The sequence below is a fragment of the Henckelia pumila genome, chromosome 4 (assembly GCF_033568475.1).
Source record: "Henckelia pumila isolate YLH828 chromosome 4, ASM3356847v2, whole genome shotgun sequence".
NCBI lineage: Eukaryota > Viridiplantae > Streptophyta > Magnoliopsida > Lamiales > Gesneriaceae > Henckelia > Henckelia pumila.
Genome location: NC_133123.1, coordinates 140,488,296 through 140,511,365, shown reverse-complemented (window position 1 = coordinate 140,511,365; position 23,070 = coordinate 140,488,296). Strand labels below are relative to the sequence as shown.

At 34.4% G+C, this 23,070-nt stretch overlaps 3 protein-coding genes across 4 annotated transcripts; 2 read left to right on the top strand and 1 right to left on the bottom strand.

Annotated features, from left to right (window-relative positions):
• Positions 1-1,196: 1,196 nt before the first annotated feature.
• LOC140859871 (kinesin-like protein KIN-7F) lies at positions 1,197-5,909 on the top strand. The gene is made up of 15 exons (XM_073262477.1): positions 1,197-1,300; positions 1,445-1,788; positions 1,955-2,044; positions 2,138-2,238; positions 2,331-2,444; positions 2,530-2,611; positions 2,697-2,764; positions 2,856-2,921; positions 3,013-3,137; positions 3,240-3,576; positions 3,664-3,768; positions 3,858-4,245; positions 4,319-4,692; positions 4,891-5,195; positions 5,383-5,909. The coding sequence occupies exons 2-15, from the start codon at positions 1,575-1,577 to the stop codon at positions 5,702-5,704; spliced, it is 2,691 nt and encodes an 896-aa protein (XP_073118578.1). The 5' UTR covers positions 1,197-1,300; positions 1,445-1,574; the 3' UTR covers positions 5,705-5,909.
• On the bottom strand, positions 5,068-7,812 carry LOC140859873 (V-type proton ATPase 16 kDa proteolipid subunit). Of its 2 annotated transcripts, XM_073262479.1 has the most exons (4): positions 7,594-7,812; positions 7,227-7,512; positions 6,548-6,693; positions 5,068-5,232 (listed from the first exon to the last, which is right to left on the bottom strand). In XM_073262479.1, exons 1-3 carry the CDS (start codon positions 7,670-7,672, stop codon positions 6,561-6,563), a joined length of 498 nt encoding a protein of 165 aa, XP_073118580.1. In that variant the 5' UTR covers positions 7,673-7,812; the 3' UTR covers positions 5,068-5,232; positions 6,548-6,560. The 2 variants fall into 2 exon arrangements, with proteins under 2 accessions (XP_073118580.1, XP_073118579.1); XM_073262478.1 differs by lacking the exon at positions 5,068-5,232 and having other exon boundaries at positions 6,361-6,693; positions 7,594-7,809.
• Positions 7,813-17,702: 9,890 nt separating this feature from the next.
• On the top strand, positions 17,703-22,997 carry LOC140859820 (protein IQ-DOMAIN 32). The gene is made up of 6 exons (XM_073262384.1): positions 17,703-17,892; positions 18,837-19,175; positions 19,258-19,476; positions 20,003-20,086; positions 20,195-21,884; positions 22,651-22,997. Exons 1-6 carry the CDS (start codon positions 17,809-17,811, stop codon positions 22,668-22,670), a joined length of 2,436 nt encoding a protein of 811 aa, XP_073118485.1. The 5' UTR covers positions 17,703-17,808; the 3' UTR covers positions 22,671-22,997.
• The last annotated feature ends 73 nt before the right edge of the window (positions 22,998-23,070 follow it).

The window sequence follows — 23,070 nt, the reverse complement described above, 5'->3', positions numbered from 1 at the left end:
TATTTCTTTTTCTCATCTTCGCTAACTTTCGTAACACCATGATACCTTAGCCGCTGGATCTGCTTCTTGCCTTGTCCTTAAAGGGATTAAAAATGCTTTCCTATATATCTCCATTAATTTATAAATATATATACTGTAGTCTTGTGTTTAGACTTTAGTAGGACATGGCATATTATATATAGGGAAAATGCTTTTTTTGATCCAATAACTTGTTTACTTTTTGGTTTTGGTTCATTGTTTGGTTTTGGTATACTAACTTTTAAATTTTCAGTGATTTTGGTCCAATTGTTGATGTGTCAGCTAGACACGTCATTATTTTTCGATGTCACGTCATCATTTTTCGATGTCACGTCAGCATTTGCCAGTGCCACATCAGCAGTTGGACCAAAATATCCGAAAACTAAAAGTTAGTGTGCTAAAACCAAAATTTGAAAAATTAATGGATCAAAACCAAAATTTGATAACATGTGTATTCAAATGATTCATGTTGTTGATGAGTTTAACTAGCTAACCAAAAGAGTAGTGAAGAAAAAGAGTGATTGGTGCTAGCTAACTTCCAACAACCCACTCTATATTATAATAAGTAGAAGAGTATCCATCACAATATATTTTTTCTGTTGGCCTGGATAATTTGAAGCAAATTCAAAATTTATTTCATGAAAAAGTAGGTTATTTCTCATAATTCAAAATTATGTGATCACATGCCCCCAACAGCTAAATTATATATAATTAGATTCGTGTTGAAAGTTATAAGAGTTGGGACTTTTAAAAACATTTTTTCGGTCATTTTAGGTATCAAGTGGTGTGAAAGATAATACATTAATTGATTATGTATACTTGCTTTGGTGCTCGAGTTCTTTCAAGAATTAATGTCATGCATCATTAATTTTTTATCCAAATATATTGATTTATCATTCTTACATTATTTATCCATCATCATCTCATCAATAAATCGAGAGATGCCTCATTTCTTTGTTCTTCGAGATTGATACGGTTTATTCCGTTGAGCTTGACGGTTTATTTCGTAGGTCACGTGTTTTCCTGTTTCTCTTCACACATTTAAACACGTTTTCTCCGATTCTTTTGTGAACCCTTAGAATCTCACGTCTGACCATAATTTAAGGTTTGCCACTCTCTTAAAAGAACCCCTCTTTCTCTCTGCTTTCTTAATGTTCTCAACCCGTCAACTAACCATTTCCATTGGCATTTAAAATTCTTGATTTGCTATATCTTTATTTGGAAGATTTTTCTTTGTGGGTTTTCCTACAAAAGATACATTTTGTCTCTACGTTTTAATACGGTGAGCCAGTCAATTCGTTCATCATGAGTTGTTTTTAACAACTTTTTGTTGTTTTTTTTTTTTAAAAACAAAGAGCGATGCGATGCATATATTAACCTATTTAAATTAAATACTGATTTGCATGTGAATATTCATCTGTTGCAGAGTTAATAAACCTTTGTCCTGCAAAGAAAGTCCCTCTCTTTTCAGAAAGAGAGGGAATACATGAAAGCCGATAACTTATAAAGTCTCTTCAAGTGCATTTCATAAAAGGGAATTTTGAGTTATAATCAAAATGGGGTCGATTAGTGGAGATTCGTCGATAGATTGGGATCATGATTCGAGTGCACATGAGGAGAAAATATTTGTTTCGGTTAGGTTGAGACCTATGAATGAAAGAGAACTTGGGAAAAATGATGTTTCCGATTGGGAATGCATAAACAACACCACCCTCATTTTCAAGAATAGTCTTCAAGAAAGATCTATGTATCCGGCTGCCTACACTTTTGGTAAGCCCACCCCCCCCCCCCCCCCCCCCCCCCCCCCCCCCCCCCCCGCCCCCCCCAATTCATTTCTCTTTCATAAAAACAATGCATGCATGCATGTATCTCGTACGTGTATATATATATATAAACTTGCATTGAAATAAACTTTATCTTTTTTGTCTTCGGGCAGACAGGGTATTTGGATTCGACAGTCCCACGAGGGAAGTATACGAGGAAGCAGCAAAAAAGATTGCTCTTTCTGTTTTAAGTGGAATGAATTGTGAGCACAACACCAGCCATTAAATTACCATATCCGTAAATTCCACTTTCATACAATATATATGTTTGATCATGTCTGAATTCCTTTTTCCAGCAAGTATTTTTGCATATGGGCAGACGAGTAGTGGGAAAACATATACAATGGCTGGAATTACCCAACACTCCATAGAAGATATATACGACTACGTGTACAATGTAATTTGCAATCCAAATATTTCGATTCCTTTTCTTGATTTGAATATGTTATCTGAAAGTGATCTAACTACATTACAACCGAAAAATAATAGCATCCTGAAAGGCAATTCGCGTTGAAGTTTTCGGCAATGGAGATTTACAATGAAGCTGTCAAAGATCTCCTTGGCACCGACGGGACTCCGCTTAGGCTTTTAGATGATCCAGAGGTAAGTATTAAACTTAAAGACGACCGATTAATTTCTTCACACACATCCCAGAAATTTTTTCCATTGACTCGATCGAATGTTGTAGAGAGGGACTGTTGTGGAGAAACTTACAGAGGTGACCTTAAGAGACATAAACCATCTAAAAGAGCTTCTATCGATATGCGAAGGCAAGATCAATCATAGGCCTCTCATATTTTTTGTGTATGCAAACACCAAGAATTACCCTTGATAAGAAGTTCATGCATTTTGCAGCTCAAAGGCAAATAGGAGAGACTACCCTCAATGAAACGAGCTCTAGATCTCATCAAATTCTACGTCTAGTACGTTTTCTTTGACTACTTTTTTGGTAATCAGAGTTTGAACGTCGCTATTTCCTGCTTTCAGTTCCTTACATTATTGACGTTACTGTAGAGTGTTGACAGCGAAGCTCGTGAATACTTTGGTGCACTTAGTTCAAGCACTCTAACAGCTTCTGTGGTATGAGTACTAATGTATTTGATTCTGCAGTATACTTAGAAAAATATACGATGAAAAGGAAGGTAACACGTTTACATGTTCTCAAGAGCAGAATTTTGTTGATCTTGCTGGGAGCGAACGTGCTTCTCAAACGTTATCAGCTGGCACTAGACTAAAAGAAGGTTGCCATATAAACCGAAGTTTGCTTACGCTCGGGACAGTGATCCGGAAGCTAAGGTACATTTCCCATTCACGCTCGCTTGTCCAACAGTATAGTTCGTTCTCCCTATAGTGCAGTCAGCTAACTCGAAACCCATTGATTTTCGCATTTTTATGCAGCAAAGGAAGAAATGGGCACATCCCATATAGAGATTCGAAGCTGACACGAATATTACAAAATTCGTTAGGAGGCAATGCCAAGACAGCCATTATATGCACGATGAGCCCGGCTCACAGCCACGTAGAGCAATCAAGAAACACGCTCTTGTTCGCTAGCTGCGCCAAGCAAGTTAGTACCAACGCACAGGTTAATGTGGTTATGTCTGAGAAAGCACTAGTGAAGCAGCTGCAGAAAGAACTAGCAAGACTTGAGAACGAGTTGAGGAACTTGAGTTCACTTGGTAGTCCGTGTGATTCAGCAGCAGCACTAAAAGAGAAAGAACAGCTTATTGAAAAGGTAGATAATTCATAGAGAAATCACTAAGTTTCATCAAACACGTCTGTTGGAAGAAATGCCAACTTTTCTATTACTTGAATTCTGCAGATGGATAAAGAGATTCGGGATTTAACTTATCAGAGGGATCAAGCTCAAACTCATATTGAGAATATGTTAAAATCAGGAGGGGAATATCAAGCATCAAAATCATGGGTTTGTACAAACGTTACTTTAAAATCAAGTTTAACATGAATTTGAACCCTTCATATGCTTATTCGAGCTGATTCTGTTGTTTTCTTAAGGTTGATATGAGTGGCCAAGAAAAAGGATCCTGGAGGGATGAGTATCCAGCATCTGAAGCATCAGAGATAATCGATCCTTTTCGCTCTGATGGAGCTTCCATTACATCTCATTTTTCAGACAGATATGAAGGTGTTAATTCCAGAAGGATTGAAGATCAGTTCGTTGAGAGTTCTGAGGAGCAGTTTCTGTCAGATGACACGTCCCCAAGACTGTACATAGACAAGTACTTTGGTCCTGATCCATGTCAAGGATGGGAGAAGATTGGTCAAGAAGCTGATAAGAGTTTAGGAGAAAGCTGCAAGGAGGTTCAATGTATTGAAATAAATTTTACCAGAGGAAATCCGGTTTCAACTGTGTCATCTGAACAAAATGGAGATCTGGGTTCAGGTTATATTTGTTCAGTAATTATGCTTTATAGGCTCATGAGAATTATGAACTGATTTTCTTGTTTCACACGTAGGGATAAATACAAGTTCATCCGACACAGATGCATCGGATTTCAGTGCCAATGTATCGAGGAGTGCAAGCTGTGGAGCGATGCTGACTACAATCACAAATACTTCGAGTTTTGAAGGGGAAAAAGAACCCGAAAATACATCACCAGTTGCAGAAGATACTCAAGGAAAGATCTCTGCCGTTGACACAAAGGTGTCTACAGAGATATTGAGCACAGAAAATGACCGAACTTCAACAAAGAGCGACAGCATGAATAAAAATTATCACAACATTAAAATTTTGGATAAAGACTGCCCAGCCATGAAACAAGAAGTTTATGTCACAGAAATCAGTGAAGTGATCCCGTCCAAGTCGTTGAAGCCGTTTGTGAATGATGTGGTACGAACGAATTCATCCCTCGAACGAGTAACCTAATCACATTTATGCTACTTCCAACTCCTTTTCTGTTTTCTAAACGAACTATTTCTCCGAGAACTGATCTATTGGTATTCTTTAGCATATACTTCAATAGCATTCAAGCAAATATTGTTCTTTTCCATATATCTACCATTTCACATGATGTCACTTTGCTAACAGGGTATAATGGAGGCAAAAACAACCAAGAATTCTGAAAACAAAGCAGATGATGAATCCAATAAGTCTCAGAATATAATTCAGTCTCCGTCCGATTGGTTCACCGAATTTGAGAGGCAAAAAAGAGAGATAGCTGAACTTTGGAACACTTGCAACATTCCGTTGGTTCATAGAACCTACTTCTTCTTGCTCTTCAAAGGAGATCCATCAGATGCAGTTTACATGGAAGTTGAGCTTAGGCGGTTGTCTTTCCTCAAGAACACGTTACATGGACTTGCCAAAGACGATCATTTCACACCAGCTTCAAGGTACTCTCTCCTCTCTACCCTTACTCTTTGTCAAATACTACAAATTTTCAAGAATGAGAACACATAAAAGAACGTATAAAGCCAAATCCAATGAAACATCTTTTCACTAAAATAACATTTCATCTAGCATTTTATCTATCATTTATGGTAACCTAAAATCTTGAACATTTTCTGGGCTCGCTCGCAGCGCTAAGGCTCTAAATCGTGAGAGAGAAATGCTATGCAGACGAATGATGAAAAAGTATTCTGCAAAAGAGAGGGAAGCTCTGTACAAGAAATGGGGAATCGGCCTAAAATCAAAGCAGCGAAGACTCCAACTCTGCCGCAAACTATGGACAGATGCCAAAAACATGGAACACATCAAAGAAAGTGCTTCCATTGTTGCAAAACTAATTGGGTTCAAGGAGACAGGGAAGGCTCCAAAAGAGATGTTTGGGCTTAGCATCTCGACAAAGCAGGTTAACCTCAGTTCATTCAGCTGGAGACATAGCTTGCCTTCCATGATATAAGGCCAAGCTGTTACAGGGAAATGTGAATTACCATTACCTAGGAAATGTGGCATTAGAATTAACTTCGTTAGTTTTCTGAATTGTATGACTCCTGTATATGGTTGAGAATTGGATCCTAAGGAACTCTTCATTCCAGTGCTCAACTTCATTCATTGGGGACAAAGGTAAATAAGCTACTGGTATCATGTAATTGTTCTTTTCTGTATCGCTTTGAGAATTAAGTGAACCATGGATAGCTTCATGTTATATAAATAAAAAGGAGGGGAGATACTAAGTGGCCCCCCAATTTGCTAGTATCTACGCGTTGAACTCATCACCGTTAGATGTCAGTTGAATCAAATTCGCCATGCTACACAGGTTTCTACCTATGTGGCACGTGGATTTGTATTACCAACTCACTGGAAGTAGTAGGTGATTCCATCTAGGATACATAGTTACCGTAGTTACCCTATGTGATGCTTTTTAGGAGTGTTCAGTGTATGTCTTATATGCAAGAACACAATCAAACTACAAAATCCTGTATATTTGCAGGCTTGTGTTCCACATCGATATACCAGGTTTAGAGTATTATCAATTATGAAATATAGGGGAAATTTGGCGAAATGATAAATGTCATGGTTTTACATGAATCAAATATTATTGTTTGCAACACACCGTATAAAATATTAGAGAACTTTATTCAGGGATCAACAAACTTCTCACATCAACGGTTCAATACATTTGGGCAACAATTTCATGCATGCATGAAGCTTGAACTAATAAAAATGCCACGGCCAAACTGTCATCTAGACACAGAAAAATGATTACAGTACTGGATAGCAAGAAATTGCAATAGTTTCTCACAGAGACAAACTGTTTATTCTGCTCGAGATTGACCAGCACGAGAGGAGAGTATGATTCCAACAATGAGACCATATAGAGCCAATGCTTCAGCAAAGATAAGGATAAGAATCATCCCGACAAAGAGCTTTGGTTGTTGAGCGTTAGCTCTGTATAGATGATAAAGATAACAGTAATAAGTATGGGATGTTATTAAAAAAATTAAAAACAGCATACTTGAATGTAATGCACATTAGCATACCAAACACAACCGAGAACCAGACAAATGATGAATTCTCTATAATGTATCAGTCCATCAGACAACGAATTATCACTCACACTGCTCATATATAGAGTAATAAGATGCCTCACAAGAAAACCAGAAAATAATTAGTTGAAGGAATAGTGGTCAATATAGACAGGACACCAGGTTACCAAAGAAAGCAAACGCCCAATGGGTAACAATCGAGGCCACTTCCAGTCAAGTCAGAGCTCACCCTTTAAAAGGAAAAATCCAAACAGCGGCAATATGTCCCGATTGCACATAAAGAAAACTAAAACTCCAGAACATCAAACTCAATAAGTACATCCAATTCAAAACCCCCACTCAAGAAAAAAAAACAGAAGTTTAAATCAAAATACTGAATGATTCAATATCTCATGCGGATAAAACAGAATTCAACCTACTCGACAAGTAGCATACCTGACACCAGCATCTCCGACGATGCCAATGGCCATACCAGCAGCGAGGCCAGCAAGACCGCAAGAAAGTCCAGAAGAAAGATGTGCATACCCATCAAACAAGTAGTAAGACTTGGCCTTGGGGTTAATACCAGTACTGATAATGACAGCAATGATCAAACCATAAATACCCAAGACACCAGCCATAACCACCGGCACGATGGATTTCATCACCAACTCTGGCCGCATGACACCCATTGACGCCACCCCGACACCGCTCTTCGCCGTGCCGTACGCGGCTCCCATACCTGCAGAGACCAGGGTTGAAATAATCGAAACAAATGCTTAGATCTGAAAGAATTGGAAGGGATCGTGAAAGCTTGGCTCACAGGAGAATACGAGAGCAGCGGCGGCACCGAGGAAGCCAAAGAATGGCGCCGTTTCATCGCCGCTGAAGGTTGACGACATTTTCCGATCGAATTGGAATGGATTTCAGCAAAGATTCGGATGTTGCGGTGCTTTTTTTATCCACGGATATACAGATGCTATGCTCCCTCGAGAATTACTTCTTATGGAGTTAGAATTTTGTCAAGTGGAAGCAATTTATATGCGAATTAGATTCCGTCCTTGAATGAACATATTTGCCCCAATTTGCACTGTAAATTACATTTGACCTTTAGCCTAGTTTTAATAATAAACGTAAATAATTGAATATATAATTAAATCAAAATTATAATAAATACGAAATTTTAATAATTTACAAAAAAAATATGTTGATATTAAACAAAATTTCAATAAAATTTTTTAATTGAAATAAATCTTTAATTTTAGCAATACATAGAGAGTGGTGGTTTTTAATGATGGGAGTGAAAAATGCAACCATGACTTTTTACTATTTTACCCAATAATCTATATGAATTATAATGAATGTTTGAGGGTTAAAATTGTAAATTTGTATTGGTGTCATCAAAACTAAAACAGTTATAAAATGAGTCTCAATTTTTATATAATAACTAGCGAAAAATGCACACGCTTTGCGTGCGTAAAAGAAAAGTTTTTTATATTTATATTTTTTTTAAAAGTAAAACATGGAGAAGAATATTTAGTGGGTAATTGATATGGAATAAATAATTTTGGTGTCCTTAAAGTAGTTATTATAATGTGCTCAACTTTTATATAATAGTATAGATATAGATAATAATAATAAATTTGAAAAGGCTTTAAAACATAATAATTTATTAAAAGTTGGTAATGGATTAAAATGAAAATAAAAGAATAAAAACCAAACTCAGAGTAAAATTTCCGATGTTCACGAGAGGTTACACACGATTCTATGCCACATGGCCCACATTGGAACAAAATATTTTTCCTTCTTATAAATTTGTACAAAATATTGCAATGACAACGTGTAAAAATTTAGTAAAATATATATATATTTTTCATGACGTGAAAACTCCCAATACAAATATAATGTAAAATATAGGCTTATCCTGCTGTCACCGCAAATGCAATGCGTGCATTAGACGTGGTTTGATACATTTGACCCTTAAACTAATCCAAAATATCAATTAGTCAACAAAACTTGCTTGAACAGATCCTTCATGTCACAAATTAATTAATTAAAATTAACATTTTCTTTTAATTAAAATATACAACCATGGCCGTACTTAAATTTCGATGTCGAATTTTCAGCGTGAACTATAACAATAATAATAAAATTGTATTCTTTTCCCACCGAATTCATTTTTTTTAACAAAAAGTTAATACTTCCCTACCTTATTTAACGAAAATATATCCAATCATATCAAAATTTTCAAGATTACTGTTGAATGAAACACAAGGGTGGAGTTAAAATCATATTAATATATAATTTTAACGACTATCGGCCTCAGTTAAGCCCAAAGCAAATGTAAATGGGCTTCGAATATTTTGAGCGGGCCCATAATCTTTACTCGCAGAATTTCGCACCAGTGCGAGGGAGCTGCCCCTGGTAAGATCTCCGCCTTATCTGGCCCAAAATTTTTTTATGCTTTTTTTTTTGGGTCATTCTGAGATTACTGGGGGTGTCCAATTTTAGTTTTTTTAAAGTTAGTTTTATGCATTTGTTTGGCCCACGTTGAGATTATCTCGGGCTAATACACAAAAGGCCCGCATTATATATGCTAAAATCAGACTCAAACCCAAAACTCCAACCCGCTAGATATAGCCTCTTCTTTTTCTTCTCTCCGTTGTTACCCTACCTTTGTTTTGAGGGTTAATCTTTGTTTATGTAGCTGAGATGCACAAGGGATCCTCAATTGCATGAAGGATATATACTATTGTTTTGAGTGTATGTGTACTTAATGAATCATATTGTACGTTGCATTCTTCGATCAGTTTCTTCTAGTTCTATGATAAAGGTATCGAGCCATTCAAAATATGCCTTAAAAGACATTCCATAGGGATCGAATATCGATATATGATGGTTACTTATTCTTGTAAAATCAAATTATATACACTATCAGATGTTGAAACCGATGTAGACAGGGTTGGGATACCATACTAAAATATCGAATTATCGGGATATCGTACTGAATTTTTTTTTATATACAAATATTTTTTCGGTATACCGAATTTTTTTTCAGTATCTGTACGGACCATATGGTATCTATCGGTAGCGATATGAATTTTTTTCATACCGTTATTTTTGGTACGAAAAACCCACCCATGTAATTTTCTTATGTAGATATTTTGTATTGGAGTCAAAGTAATTTTGTTGCAAGAAATCTGGAACCTGCTCAATTTAAACAATAACCCCGGCCCACTCCACATGTTTTTGTTGGTTTTTGCCGGAAATTTTTGTTATATATATACATTATATATAATATTTTTGTGCACAAACTCGAGTATTTGTTGTAAACATATATTAATTTTACTTATCCTGATGTAATCATGCATGTTGGTTAAAAGCTAGCTAGCACTTTCAAAGATTTTTTTAATTGAGAAACAATTTTTTATACCATAAACTTAGTTTTCGTGAAAGCGAAACTGATTTTGTTTTTTTATTGGTTTGTTCCATTTAGGGTTTGATACACTATTTTTAATTTTCGATTATTTTGATCTGCTTGTTGACGTGACATGCAACAAAAATTTTAATATCATTCAATCATAGGATTCGGATTATTAACGAAAAATGGCTCAATTTGTGGGGGGTTTCATTCCATAAAGTTGTAATTATTTAACTATATATATATATTTTTTGCTGTACCACAGCAAACCAGACCTTTAATTAATGAAGTAAATTGAATTATGATCTTTTAAATCTATTTCTAAAATTAAATGTTCGAAAAGAATTTACTTGGACATATCCTGATAAACTTATTTCCCTTTTCATAAAAAATATATTTTTAAAAAAAATATTATTTAAACTGGCCATTATTCAGATTGATTTTGTTCAGTAGTTATAATTTGGAAAGAGTGACAGGAACGTTGCATTCACTTTACATTTTGCGACCATTCGAGCTTTTTGCTCATGACCATGGCTCCACAATTTCTTATCTTTTGAAAAAGGGTTCATTTTATGATGATAATTGGCTGTTATACCTAAAAAATATCCCAAATTATACAGATAGAAAGCACATATTTCACCTACAAGTTATTAATCACTCGATCTCGACATTGGACCTTCAATCCATCAACCTGAATTTAGGAAACCCTACTTATAGACAATATTTTCAAATTTTGATGTGAAGTTTCATCTTGCAACAATTATGGATTTATTATCTAGATTTTAAATTTAATCGTCGATCGGGTTTCGGGTTTCGTTTTTAGTTTGAGGTCGGATAATTAAGCCAGCATGGATCGGATTGAATGAAAACCTATACATAGTGAATCTTCCTATACAATTTAGACTATTTACTTTTTCTTTATCACTTTCTAGTTTCTTCACTTAACTTAAGCCATGGCCAAGGGGACGAAACTTTATCGCTACACAAACACAAAGGATAAAAGAAGTAGCAAAGGTGGCAGCCCACTTATTGAAGCAAAAGAAGACAAAAGCAATACAACTAATGCAAGAATCTCACTCCACTATTAAACAAATAATAGGTTGAACAAATCTTATCGTTATAAAAAAAAAATAATAATAAACAAATTCCCAAGCAAAAAAATAATAACTCAAATAATTAATTCGATGCCATGTTAACAACCCATCCACCACTTAGATTTTATTCATTGCCTCAATGAGTAAGTACTGTCGGCGAGGATGGACCGAAAATTTCAATAAATTGTCATTGACTTTGATGCATGATATATCATTCATGTATATCATTTGTTTGGGAAAAAAATCATTATGTATGTATGAACATAATTCTATTCAATTTTATGTCTCCTCTAAAAAAATTGTTATTCTCATCGGTTACATAGATTACGTTTTTTTCTTTTCTTGTTTGTCTTGAATATATAAAATTATGTGATTTTTAGCTAATTTTTAAATATTTTTTTAATGATATATACACATATAACTAAGAGTCTATTTGGACAAGTACTTTAAAAATAATTTTGTGTTTTAAGCGAAAACTTAAAGTATGCGTTTAGATAAGATTTTTGTAAAATGTCTTGAAAAATATTTTTTAAAAAATTTTCTACAAGTATAGTTTTTAAAGAATAATTGAGATGTATTTTTTTGATATTTTTATAGAAAAATTATGATTTTAAAAACGTTTTTATAAAATATTTGTCCAAACACACACTTATTCTTAATTAAAACAAATTTTAAAATTCTTAATTTTTTTTAAAAAAAAAAGTTTTATCAAAATATTTTACTTCCTCCGTCTCAATTATATAGTACACGTTTTTTTTTGTTTGTCTCAAATATATAGTCATATATCATATTTAGTAATATTTTTTTACCCTCATTTACTAATATACCTCTATTAACTACACCTTGAAAATTGTGTAATAATTTTTTAATACATTAAATAGGGATAAAATAGAAAGTTTGTATAAAATTTAATTTTCCAATAATTTTTTCTTAATCTGTTTGAAAAAAAAAATAAGGCTATGTATTTGAGACGGAAGGAGTATTGTTTACCGTAAAATAAAACTATAAAATATTTTTTAAAATAAATTAAATAATGATGAGATAAGAAGTTTATATGTAAATTTAATTGTCCAATAATTTTTCTTAATAGGTTAAAAAAACAAATCAATATAATTGAGATGAAGGTAATATATAGATAATAAAATAAGTTCAGAGGCTATAACATATATGGGCAATTTTTACGTACGTATCAATCAATTAATCCGTAATTTGTCACATATAATTTTTTTTTTTTGTCTCTGCCAAAGAAAATTTAGAATATAATATAATCAATATAATTAGACGCCCTTTAATTTGTCAGCAGGCAGGCCAATTCAAATTTCAAAATTTTAGCTGCACCCATGTAATGAATTATTTATATTCCAAAGACCGGTCGATTTGGAATATGTATTTCAAATTTTAACTTCAAATATATTTTTTAAAGAAGAAATAAAATATGTGAATGGTGAATTGGCCACGTAATATAGGATATATAACGTTTTATTCGGAAAATGATAAGATCAAGACTATTTCAAAATTCGGACATTTATATATGTCACTCTTTCTACATAAATTTGTATTTGAATCATTTATAGTATCACTATCATATCATGTATTCACATACATATATGAATCCAATTATTGAAAGTCGAGGGACTGTATCTGATGCGGTGCGCAGCTAAATCGACCCATAAGAAGGTGACAAGTAAAATATTGTCGGCCAAATATATACCAAATGTTGTGGAATATGCTGACAATTTTTGGGGCAAACAGCAACAGATTCAACAACGGGACTCTCTCGTATTTTACCATTAAACTAATTTTATGTTTTGTCATATGATAATCGCTTAAATTGCATTATCAGATCCCATGTGCAGCGTAACATGTCCGTCTATTGCTGAGTCATGGCACGTGCTGACAAACTCGTTGTATGTCAGAGAAAGGCCTCCAATATTATTCTCTTCTTTTGTTTTCCCTCACCGCGATGCAAACTCTAAGCCGCTATTTAACTTATTTTACATCATGCACCCGGTAACTCGCGGATTAATATAACATTCAAAAAAATGTTTGTACAGAGAATATATAATTTATGAATCATAAGATCATTCGAGCATTTGGCTGTTCTATCAACACAGTCACTTTTCATGAGATGACATGTGCATAAGTACATACATAACGCATTGATTGATGATGGTAATTAAATTTAATTAATTGGTATAATCAAATCATTAACTAACTATAGTTTTTCCATAATTACTTGTACATCCACTCTGGACCTCACATGAATCATTCCCAGTAGGGCCACGGCTTCTATCTAGCTATAATAATGTTCATCACTCCTATTAATTATTAGCTTAATACTACCACAATTAATAGCACCAAAAAATTTATAATAGCGTGACACTATGTTGGCAAGTTATAAAGATAACACCATTTAAAAAAATATGGACCTATCCTAAATTTAGATACCTTTGAAAAAAAAAATTTGTGAGTGTTCCTCACATTGCAAGTACACATATAATGATACATATCTTTTTGTCATTTGATGAGATCATCGTGTGTGTATGTGCGCACGAGCATATATGTATATATGTTAGTTAAAAGTCAATAAATAAGTAAATAAATTATTATATTTGATATATAAGTATAAAATGTACTGTTAAAAATAAAATTTTAACTACTAACAAAACATCAAAATAGATAGTTTCCGTTAGCTAGCTAATGAAACAAATGATACAACTGGCAAGAGGTGTTATTTTAAACAGCAATTACAGCTAATGACTTCTTGATTTTGAAGGATTGAATTATTACTATTTACCAAATTTAAGGGGATTACTTGAGTAAGACTACACTATATTTTTTTATTTGACTATCAATCTTTAGGGTGACATATCGTATCGTACCGTAACGAAAATTATATACAATATAAGATACCGAAAATTACGGTACCTATAAGCTATAACTAACATATCGATTATATCGAAATTTTACGGTATATCGAGATTTCAATACGGTATCTGTATATACCAATTTATACCGAAAAAAACCTTATATTTTTTTAAATTTATAAATTTATCGTTTAAAAATATTATTTATTTTAAATTTTTATATAATAATTCGGTATACCGGTATAGACCGAAAATTTTAAATTTGATGCGTTATCATACCGAAAAATTCGGTATCATTACATGTATCAAAATCTTCAATATACCAAAAATTCGATATTTTTTCGGTACGATAATCTTGATATTCCAAAATTTTGATATATTTTCCCACGCCTAGTCAAATCGTAACTATACAAATGTTGGTGCATAAATATATCTCAACGTAACTATATATAAATAGGGATGATTCTATGCTGCCCTCCGGGGTAGTGCCCGAAGGGTAATCCAACAGCTCGGGGCTTGACATATCACTATGATGTTATGTGTAAATGGCCCGGGGCCATCGGATCCGGCAGATCGGGCATTGCCCATCTGCCGGCTAAGAATCCCCCTATAAATAGCAGGCTGCGTTTCTAGCTTCGTAGATTTATTCTTTTATTTTTATTTTTTTGCACTTGAAATGTATTTGTAACTATTCACAGTTCACCACTATAATTAGTATATGGTTGAGACTTGGACTCCAATTTATGTATGTAGTTCGTTTTTTTCCCCAAAGAAATAATAAATTATGAGATTATTTAATCGTCACCTAATCACTTTTCGTTTTGGTTGCTTCAAAAGAAATGTATCGTTAATTAGGCAACTTATAGCTTATCTAATTTACAAATAAAATTAGAAAGTGTTTGTAACCTCGTATTATAAGTGATTATGAAATTTTTGTTCATAAATTTGTGAATAAAAAATTTATAACATTTATTTTTAGAGGTTGCAAAAACACGTAATTTAAAATTTATGGACCAGCATGCCTCAAATTTGTGGATTATAACATTTTGTATAAAGGCAAATAGGCATCATCTAGCTCGTGGTGTATGATTGATAAAAAAATATGAACATGTAATAATGATTTTAAAAGAATGAAAGGAATTACAAGTTTATGTAGGGTTATTTTATATATATTTTTCGACGCGTACGTTAATTGTTGGTTGAACTATCTTTGCTTATCTTATCGATCATATCAAACTATATATTAGGTTTTATTTGGATAAATATTTTAAAAATATATTTTTTGTTTTTGATAAGTGAAACAACTTAAAGTATGTAATTGAACAAGATTTTTGTAAATTATTTTTGAAAATATTTTTTAAAAAAAGTTCTTCTAAGTATTTTTTTTGTGAGGAATATTTTTGATTATTTTAGAAGTAAAGCAATGATAAAAAAAACAAAACATCTCTTTTTAATTTTTAAATTTTTTTATATAATATTATCCAAATAATATATTTGTTTCTAAAACAATTTTTAAAATATTTTATAAAAAATTTTGTAAAAAATACTTTAATAAAAAAAAAACATTTTATACGACAATAAATTACACGTTATGAATCCGTCACACATTATTAGTCCCGCGCTTTGCGCTCCGTAACTTGTAGTCCCGTAACAAACTCTTAAATGCGCGATTATGGTACTTGCATACACATATAGCTCCACGTGTTATTAATCAAGGCCAATGCTAATTTTTCCAGAAAAATCTCTCTTTTGGTATTTTGCATATATCAAAACACTGTTCACATAAAAAAAAAAAAAAGAATTTAACAAAAAGGGTCCTTAAGAATCTGACTGAGTGCTTAGTAATTAGAAGCCACGTAAACGAACAAACTTTCTAGTATCTACGCTCAAACATTAAACCCAAGCTCTTTTTGATTACCATTTTGTGAACATATAATTTAAAATACCTCTTACAAAATTGTATTGTTCTTAAATATACACCTTAAAAAAACGCTGGAAAACACTTTTTTTTTTACGTGGTTGGTTGTAAATTTATGTACGAATGTTTTTTTTTTTTGAGAGGATGTACGAATGTTTATCATCATTAATTAGACAATTATTTATTTAATCAAAATATCAAATATAAAATTACAATATTATCTTTCATTTATTTTCTATACTTATTAAATTATAAAACAAGATAGGATGTCACCGGGAAAAAAATAGTAAGTTAAGGTGGACAAACTTCGGGGTAAAATGTGTATTTTCATGTGAGTACTCTTGATTTTGTATAGGTATCTTGGGTAGGATGAGCATGGATACTCTTGACATGATAATGTGAGCATGAGTACTCTTGACACTCTTGAGCATGGATACTCTTGACATGATAATGTGAACATTAGTATTGTATGAGTATGTGTACCATTTACGTGGTAGTCTGAGCATGGGTACCCTTGACGAGGTAGGATGAGCCCGGGTACCTTTGACATGGTACGGTGAACCCGAGTAGGATGATCTGTACATACTCAAACAAGAAAAGTTAGTGGAACGTCGAAAAGATTTTTAGCGTGATCACTCTGAGGCTTTCCTTCCAGACCAGTCACCATTTCCACCCGGACAATATCATTCCACCATGTCCTCCTAGATGCTCTTGATCTGGCCAGACACTCTTCGTACCAAGGTCCATTTCCACTCTATCCCTTCTACGCTCCCCCTTCCCTGTTAGAGTTCGAGGATGACCCGGGACATCAAGATATATACAACATATCTCAAATTTAAGAAATTAAATTAAACAAACTCCCTATGTCTCATATATATATATATATTGTTCTCTTTTCTTTTTTCACACAAATTAAGAAAAAGTTATTGGAAAAATAAATTTTATATAGACTTTTTATTTTATTCTTATTTAATGTATTAAAAAACGATTGCACAATTTTCAAGGTGTAGTTAATATAGGTATATTAATAAAGAAGTGTAAAAAAATATTATTAAATATGATATATGACTATATATTTGAGACAAACAAAAAAAATAACGTGAACAATATAATTGAAACGGAGGGAGTATCATTTTTTTTAAATTTTATTTTAAACCCGACTCAAATATATTTATTAATAGCATATTTTATGTCGATATTCAATTTTATTTTATCCACCCAAATAGACGGACTTAAGGCCTAAGCAGGTAAAAATGTTGGCATAGCAACCACTGCATCCAAAACTGAATAAATACACACGCATTAGTCTCGTATCTCGTGACCCTACGATATTTCACTGTCAAATCATCAAATCAAAAAATAAAATGACCAAAAAAAATAGAGAAATATATCCACGTCACTCTCCAACGGATATAACGTGGTACCATCCATCCATCCAAAAAAAAAAAGAAACCTCTTTCAGAAAAGGAAACGGAACTCCCCTGCCTCCTGAACCAATCACCATAAAACGGAATCCAAGCCCACTGGTAAACCAGATTTAAGAACAGAAATTGACGTCCGCATACCTTCACTTTATTTATTTACTTATTTATTATATTATTACTATTATTGTTATTTATCCGGTTCAATTTCCAAAATAAACGTCTAATAATGTTCTACATATGTTTCACTGTGGAAGAGAGAAAATCAAATTTCTAGAGAGAGAGAGTGGTGGTTCTCATAAGTTTTTAGAGTGATAATGGTAAAATCAAGTGGAGCATGCTTCAAGATAATTGCCTGCGGAAGTGATTTGATCGATCACGAGGATCTCCAAGCACCGGAGGTGTGTATCTGTTTATTATCTTGTTTGAATCTGCTGTTTTGTAGAATCTTTGTGTTTTTATGTTTAGAATTTGAGCTTTCGAGTTCGTTTTTGTTTTGAAGTTATTTGTTCGTCTGGTTAGTTACATTTGCTTGGATTGCTTTGGCATGATTTGAGTTGATCCGATGCCTTTTTTTTTAGTTTATAATTGGAGAAGCTTATCTGCTTGATCGGTTGACTGTTCGATGCTCGAATCTATGGTAGGGTACTAGGATCTGTGAAACTGACGTTCAGGTGTTTTTTTTCCCGAGCTGGACTTTTGTTTTTGGTATTATTCAAGCTGTGAACGGATTGCGCTAGCTCAATTACTCGGCTTGTTATTCTAGTCGATTGAATGATGGAGTAGCGATTTGCATTACCGGAATTGACAAGCTTTTAGTTTGATCTTCTTTTTTTTTTTTGTGAGCACATGATGGTTGATGCTATTGTAGTCACTGATGTCTTTTCTTTGAGAGGTGAAATTGCGACTGCATACCGGACCTGCGTCTTTACAATGTGGAATCTTTTGTTAATTGATTTCCGAAAATTGAATGCTCCATGTAATTCTTCCTCTAGTAATCACCTCGTCCCACTTGGAATTTAGAACCATGTTAATCTCAGTTGTGTAGAAAATGCAGTTGGATGTTGCTGCTGAAACAAGGACCAGTCGCCTTATAAGTGTGTCTTGATTGTGGTTTAGTCAATAATGAATATGTTTCGTTATAAAATAGTGTAATTGTTTCAACAAACTGGTTTTATCATTCATGTAAATTTCGGTGAGAAAAAAAAATTATAGTTGTTGAGTTTAAGCTATTTGCTGCTTTTCATACGTGTGTGTGTGTGTTTAATTTGTTCACTAGTTCATGTTGAATTGTATTTTTCACTTTCTAAATGAGACTATGGTTACGAACTTCTGAATATTGCAGAGCAAGAGTTCAAATGAGAGGCGTGGGTGGAGTTTTCGAAAGAGATCTGCTAGACATCGAGTATTGAGTAACACCATCATCTCAGAAGCTCCTTCATCTGTGAAAAAGGATAGTCCAGAATCTACAGATGGCAACTTCCTTATGCAGCCTAACTTGACTATTCCAGAGAAGTCCTCTGTAATTGAAAGGAAAGAAGAGAAAACTGAGTTGTCTGCTCAACCAAACTTAAAGTTATCAGACACCATACTTGATAATGTGGATGACTCTGACTCGAGTGCTGATGCAACCCATGATGAGTCCAGTATAATTGTAATCCAGTCTGCTATCAGGCTATCCCTGGTGTGCCTACTTACAGAGTTATAATTCTTACTCTCAAGTTTGTTGGTCAATGTTATATCCTATTCTTGATATCACTTGCTAGGCTCAAAGACTGCTATCAAAGCAGAAGAACATAATAAAACTGCAAGCAGCTATACGGGGACATTTAGTTCGAAGGCATGCCGTGGGAACTCTTAAGTGTGTCCAGGCTATCGTCAAAATGCAGGCTCTTGTTCGGGCTCGCCGTGCTCGCCTAATTGCTGAAGAATCAGGGGATATTGAGAAGCAAAGTGCAAGCAGGGGAAAGGATAATCCCAATTCGGTATTGACATATAATTTATTTTCTTAACTTTTCAGTATCGTTTGCAGATACCTACTGCCGCAATAGTATTCTGTTCTTTGGTTTCACATTGTTACTTTGGACAATCTTTCTATTGCTGTTCTTTGGTTTCACATTGTTACTTTGGACAATCCTAAACGCCTGTAAACCCCCAATTTTAAGTTATGGAGATTGTGCAGTGACGCAGTGACATTCTGCATGTCCTAAGGCAGATGAGCTAGTGCATTAATTTTATATGATGAGAGTTTAATTGTTTATAGTCATGCAAATTGTCATTTAAATTAAATTCTATATTCTCCGAGATTTGGTTTCAGGAATTTAATTTAAGTCTCACCACCCTCTCTATCAAACTAGATTCATGTTTACTATGAAATTGGGTCATATTTTCTGATACTCCACTGCAGGAGAACCAAATATGTGTCATTTGATGTCCCTTTCTTTTTTCTTAGAAGATACAGCTATATCACCCGTAATTTTTTTTGTTTGTGCTACATTCTCTTCATTTCAGAGGAGCGAAACGGAAGCAAAATCAAATGTTTCACACTCTTACATTTCCATCGAGAAACTACTTAGCAATGGATTTGCCCGTCAGGTAAATGAACATGGACACACTTCTATATTTTGGATTTTCCTTGTATTTTATTTTCATTTATACTACAGACATTTTGACCCTGATGTGTGTTCTGGATTTTATTGTAAGCTGATGGAGTCAACACCTAAGTCCAAATCTATAAAAATCAAGTGTGACCCCTTGAGATCAGACTCCGCCTGGAAATGGCTTGAAAGATGGATGTCAGTTTCGTCGGTAAGCAATGCCGAGGTACTGGAATCTGGATCAGCTGCAGAGCTACTAGAGAAGAATAACCTTGAAAACTCTGAAGGCAAAGTGGACTCTGTAGTTCCACCTGATTACTGTCCCGAGCAAACAATCGTACCTGAGGTGAGAGCATTAGTCGAAGCATCTGTAAATGACGACAATTTAAGCAGTTGCGAGGAAGACAGCGTAGATCTCCAAGTGTGCAAATCAATCTCGCCTTCCTCCAGTCATCCTGACCTACAGAACATTGACAAATCTGATTTAACACATTCTGTAACAGAAACAGTTACAAGTTTGGAGGCTGAAACAAAATCAGAACCTCCTTCTAATGAGATAAAAGAAACAGACTCAAATTTGGAGGTGGATGCAATATCTCTCCCTGATAAGGAGGAAACAGTATATGAAGTTGACTTACCAGATGGGAAAAAATTTTCGGCCGAGGAACCTGAAACTGAGACTAAGAAATTATCTAGGAAGGCCAGTAACCCCGCTTTTCTTGCTGCCCAGTCAAAATTTGAAGAACTGAGTTCAGCTGCTAATAATGCTAAGCTAGAGGCGTCATTCAACCTGGATCATGGTATCGAGTACGACCCGGAAAAGGTTTCTACTTCTACTAATCAACAACCATTTATGCCTCAAGAGATTGAATCATCAGAAAATCCAACTTCCAATGCCCCAGCTGTTCAAATAGGTGGCTCTGAATGTGGGACTGAACTTTCTATTTCATCGACCCTTGATTCACCTGATAGGTCAGAGGTTGGAATCAATGACATTGAACAGAACCCAAAAAAAAATGCTGATGAGTCTGACCATTCTACAAGTGGAGAAAATTTTGTCCTTGACATCGACGGGACATCCAGCATCCTAGGACCTGACCAATCACATAAAAACATGAATAATTTGCCCAGGGATGATAGTGGTAATTCAGCTACTGTTGAATGTGATAATTCTGTGCTTCCCATAGACTCGCCACCATTAGAAAAGAAGCCAGAAGCAGATCCAAGTGAACTGCAACTGGAGCTGGGATCTGAAGCAAGCCACCTGGTACACAAGCAATCCCCCGAAGCATCTCCAAGAAGCCATACAACTGTCACTGAATCTCAAGCAACTCCGTCCCCCTTAGTTTCTTCAAAACTGAAGAAAAAAAGAAGTGACAAAAGTGAGTCAAGTCGTAAAAATAAGTCTTCGTCTGCTGATAAGAAAGCCCTTCCGAACTCCAATCAGGATTCGGCTTCAAGAAGTAGCATGGAGCAGTTACCAAAGGAGCACAAAGCTGTAAAAAGGCGAAACTCTTTTGGTTCGGCAAAACCCGATAATACAGATCAAGAACCAAGAGATAGTAGTAGCAGTAACTCTCTCCCAAGCTACATGCAAGCAACTGAATCTGCAAGAGCCAAAGCTATATCAAGTGGCTCTCCACGGTCTAGTCCCGATGTGCATGAGAAGGATATCTACATCAAAAAGAGACAATCTCTACCTGGTTCAAATGGAAGGCAAGGATCTCCTCGTATTGAGCGTTCTTTATCTCAGGCACAGCAGAATGCTAAGGGAAACGGAACTCATTCTCCTCAAGGTATGATCTAAATTTTCTTATGTCTAAGCGAGCTTGTGTTGAAGCCTAAAGGATATGAAATTATTTTAAATCCATATTATTTGTTTAGATGATTTTTATTCTGGTCGATTTCAAATATATATTCCTCCATTAACGTAATGGATTGTATATGCTTCCAACTAATGGATTGTATATGCATCCAACTTCAGTGTCATTTGAAATCCTTACCTGAAGCACTTTCATTCAATCAAATTGCAACCTGAGGGGGGTGCCTTTATATCGAGTCACTTTGAATTAGGATTTCAAAGCGAATGGTAGTTTGGATGCTTTTCACATAGGAGATTTTCAAATTCGTTGAATTCAGTTTAAACTATTTCATTATATGCTCTAGGGATTTGAGAATGGATTTTAAACTTAGATTTAAAATGAGACCCATCTTGGGTGCATTTCAATCCATCACATTTACCTAAATTACCTATATGTCTACATGCATTGATGATCTTTTACTGGGAATCAATTGTGTAAATCAATGATCATCCGTTTCTGTAAGCCTCGAAGACAATGAGTGTTGCACCATTATCATAAATATCATGTAGATTGTGAACACAACACTATCAACTTCATTTACTGTGCTCATCATCTTGAGTCATGCAGACTGCGTTGCATGTTCCATGTCCACTGCAGAGCGCACCACTCAATATTAGTAACATTGATCTTTTTGCATCCAAATTTTATTTCTTTCGGTGTCCACAATATATCTGCTTACTGCCTGTCCTAATTGTTTCAGACCGCAAGTGGAGGAGGTGATCAGAATCTCGGGTACACAAGTAAATCTGAGATGGTACGTCGTGCACTGGCTTCTCAATGGAGGAAACGTGATGCATTGGTATCATTTTCTTTTTTTTTTTTTCGGTTGGAGATATATAGAGCTGAGATTGCATGTAATTTACTACTCACGAGTCACAATATTGTTTTTTTTTTCCCTCTGTATCTGTCTGAGAGTTGCTTGTTTTTACCCAAGACAATACAAGAGCTTGATTGTATGTTAACGTGTGTTTGGCTGCCAATCGCTAATGGCTTTTAGATGTCTTGTATTGACTTAAAAGTTGAGATACATATGAAATATTGCCATTACAGAGATATGTTTTACTTTGTTACAGTTCTATACTAATGATACCCACCCAAAAAGGGGATATTTGGAGAATTG

Coding starts and splice junctions, on each gene's coding strand:
- LOC140859871 (XM_073262477.1), top strand. CDS start 1,575: ATGGGGTCGATTAGTGGAGATTCGTCGATAGATTGGGATCATGATTCG. Junction 2,445..2,529: donor GGCTTTTAGATGATCCAGAG/GTAAGTATTAAA, acceptor CGAATGTTGTAG/AGAGGGACTGTTGTGGAGAA. Junction 4,693..4,890: donor AGCCGTTTGTGAATGATGTG/GTACGAACGAAT, acceptor CTTTGCTAACAG/GGTATAATGGAGGCAAAAAC.
- LOC140859873 (XM_073262479.1), bottom strand. CDS start 7,672: ATGTCGTCAACCTTCAGCGGCGATGAAACGGCGCCATTCTTTGGCTTC. Junction 7,513..7,593: donor CGCTGCTCTCGTATTCTCCT/GTGAGCCAAGCT, acceptor TGGTCTCTGCAG/GTATGGGAGCCGCGTACGGC. Junction 6,694..7,226: donor GTCGGAGATGCTGGTGTCAG/GTATGCTACTTG, acceptor TCATCTATACAG/AGCTAACGCTCAACAACCAA.
- LOC140859820 (XM_073262384.1), top strand. CDS start 17,809: ATGGTAAAATCAAGTGGAGCATGCTTCAAGATAATTGCCTGCGGAAGT. Junction 19,176..19,257: donor CTGCTATCAGGCTATCCCTG/GTGTGCCTACTT, acceptor ATCACTTGCTAG/GCTCAAAGACTGCTATCAAA. Junction 20,087..20,194: donor GCAATGGATTTGCCCGTCAG/GTAAATGAACAT, acceptor TTTTATTGTAAG/CTGATGGAGTCAACACCTAA.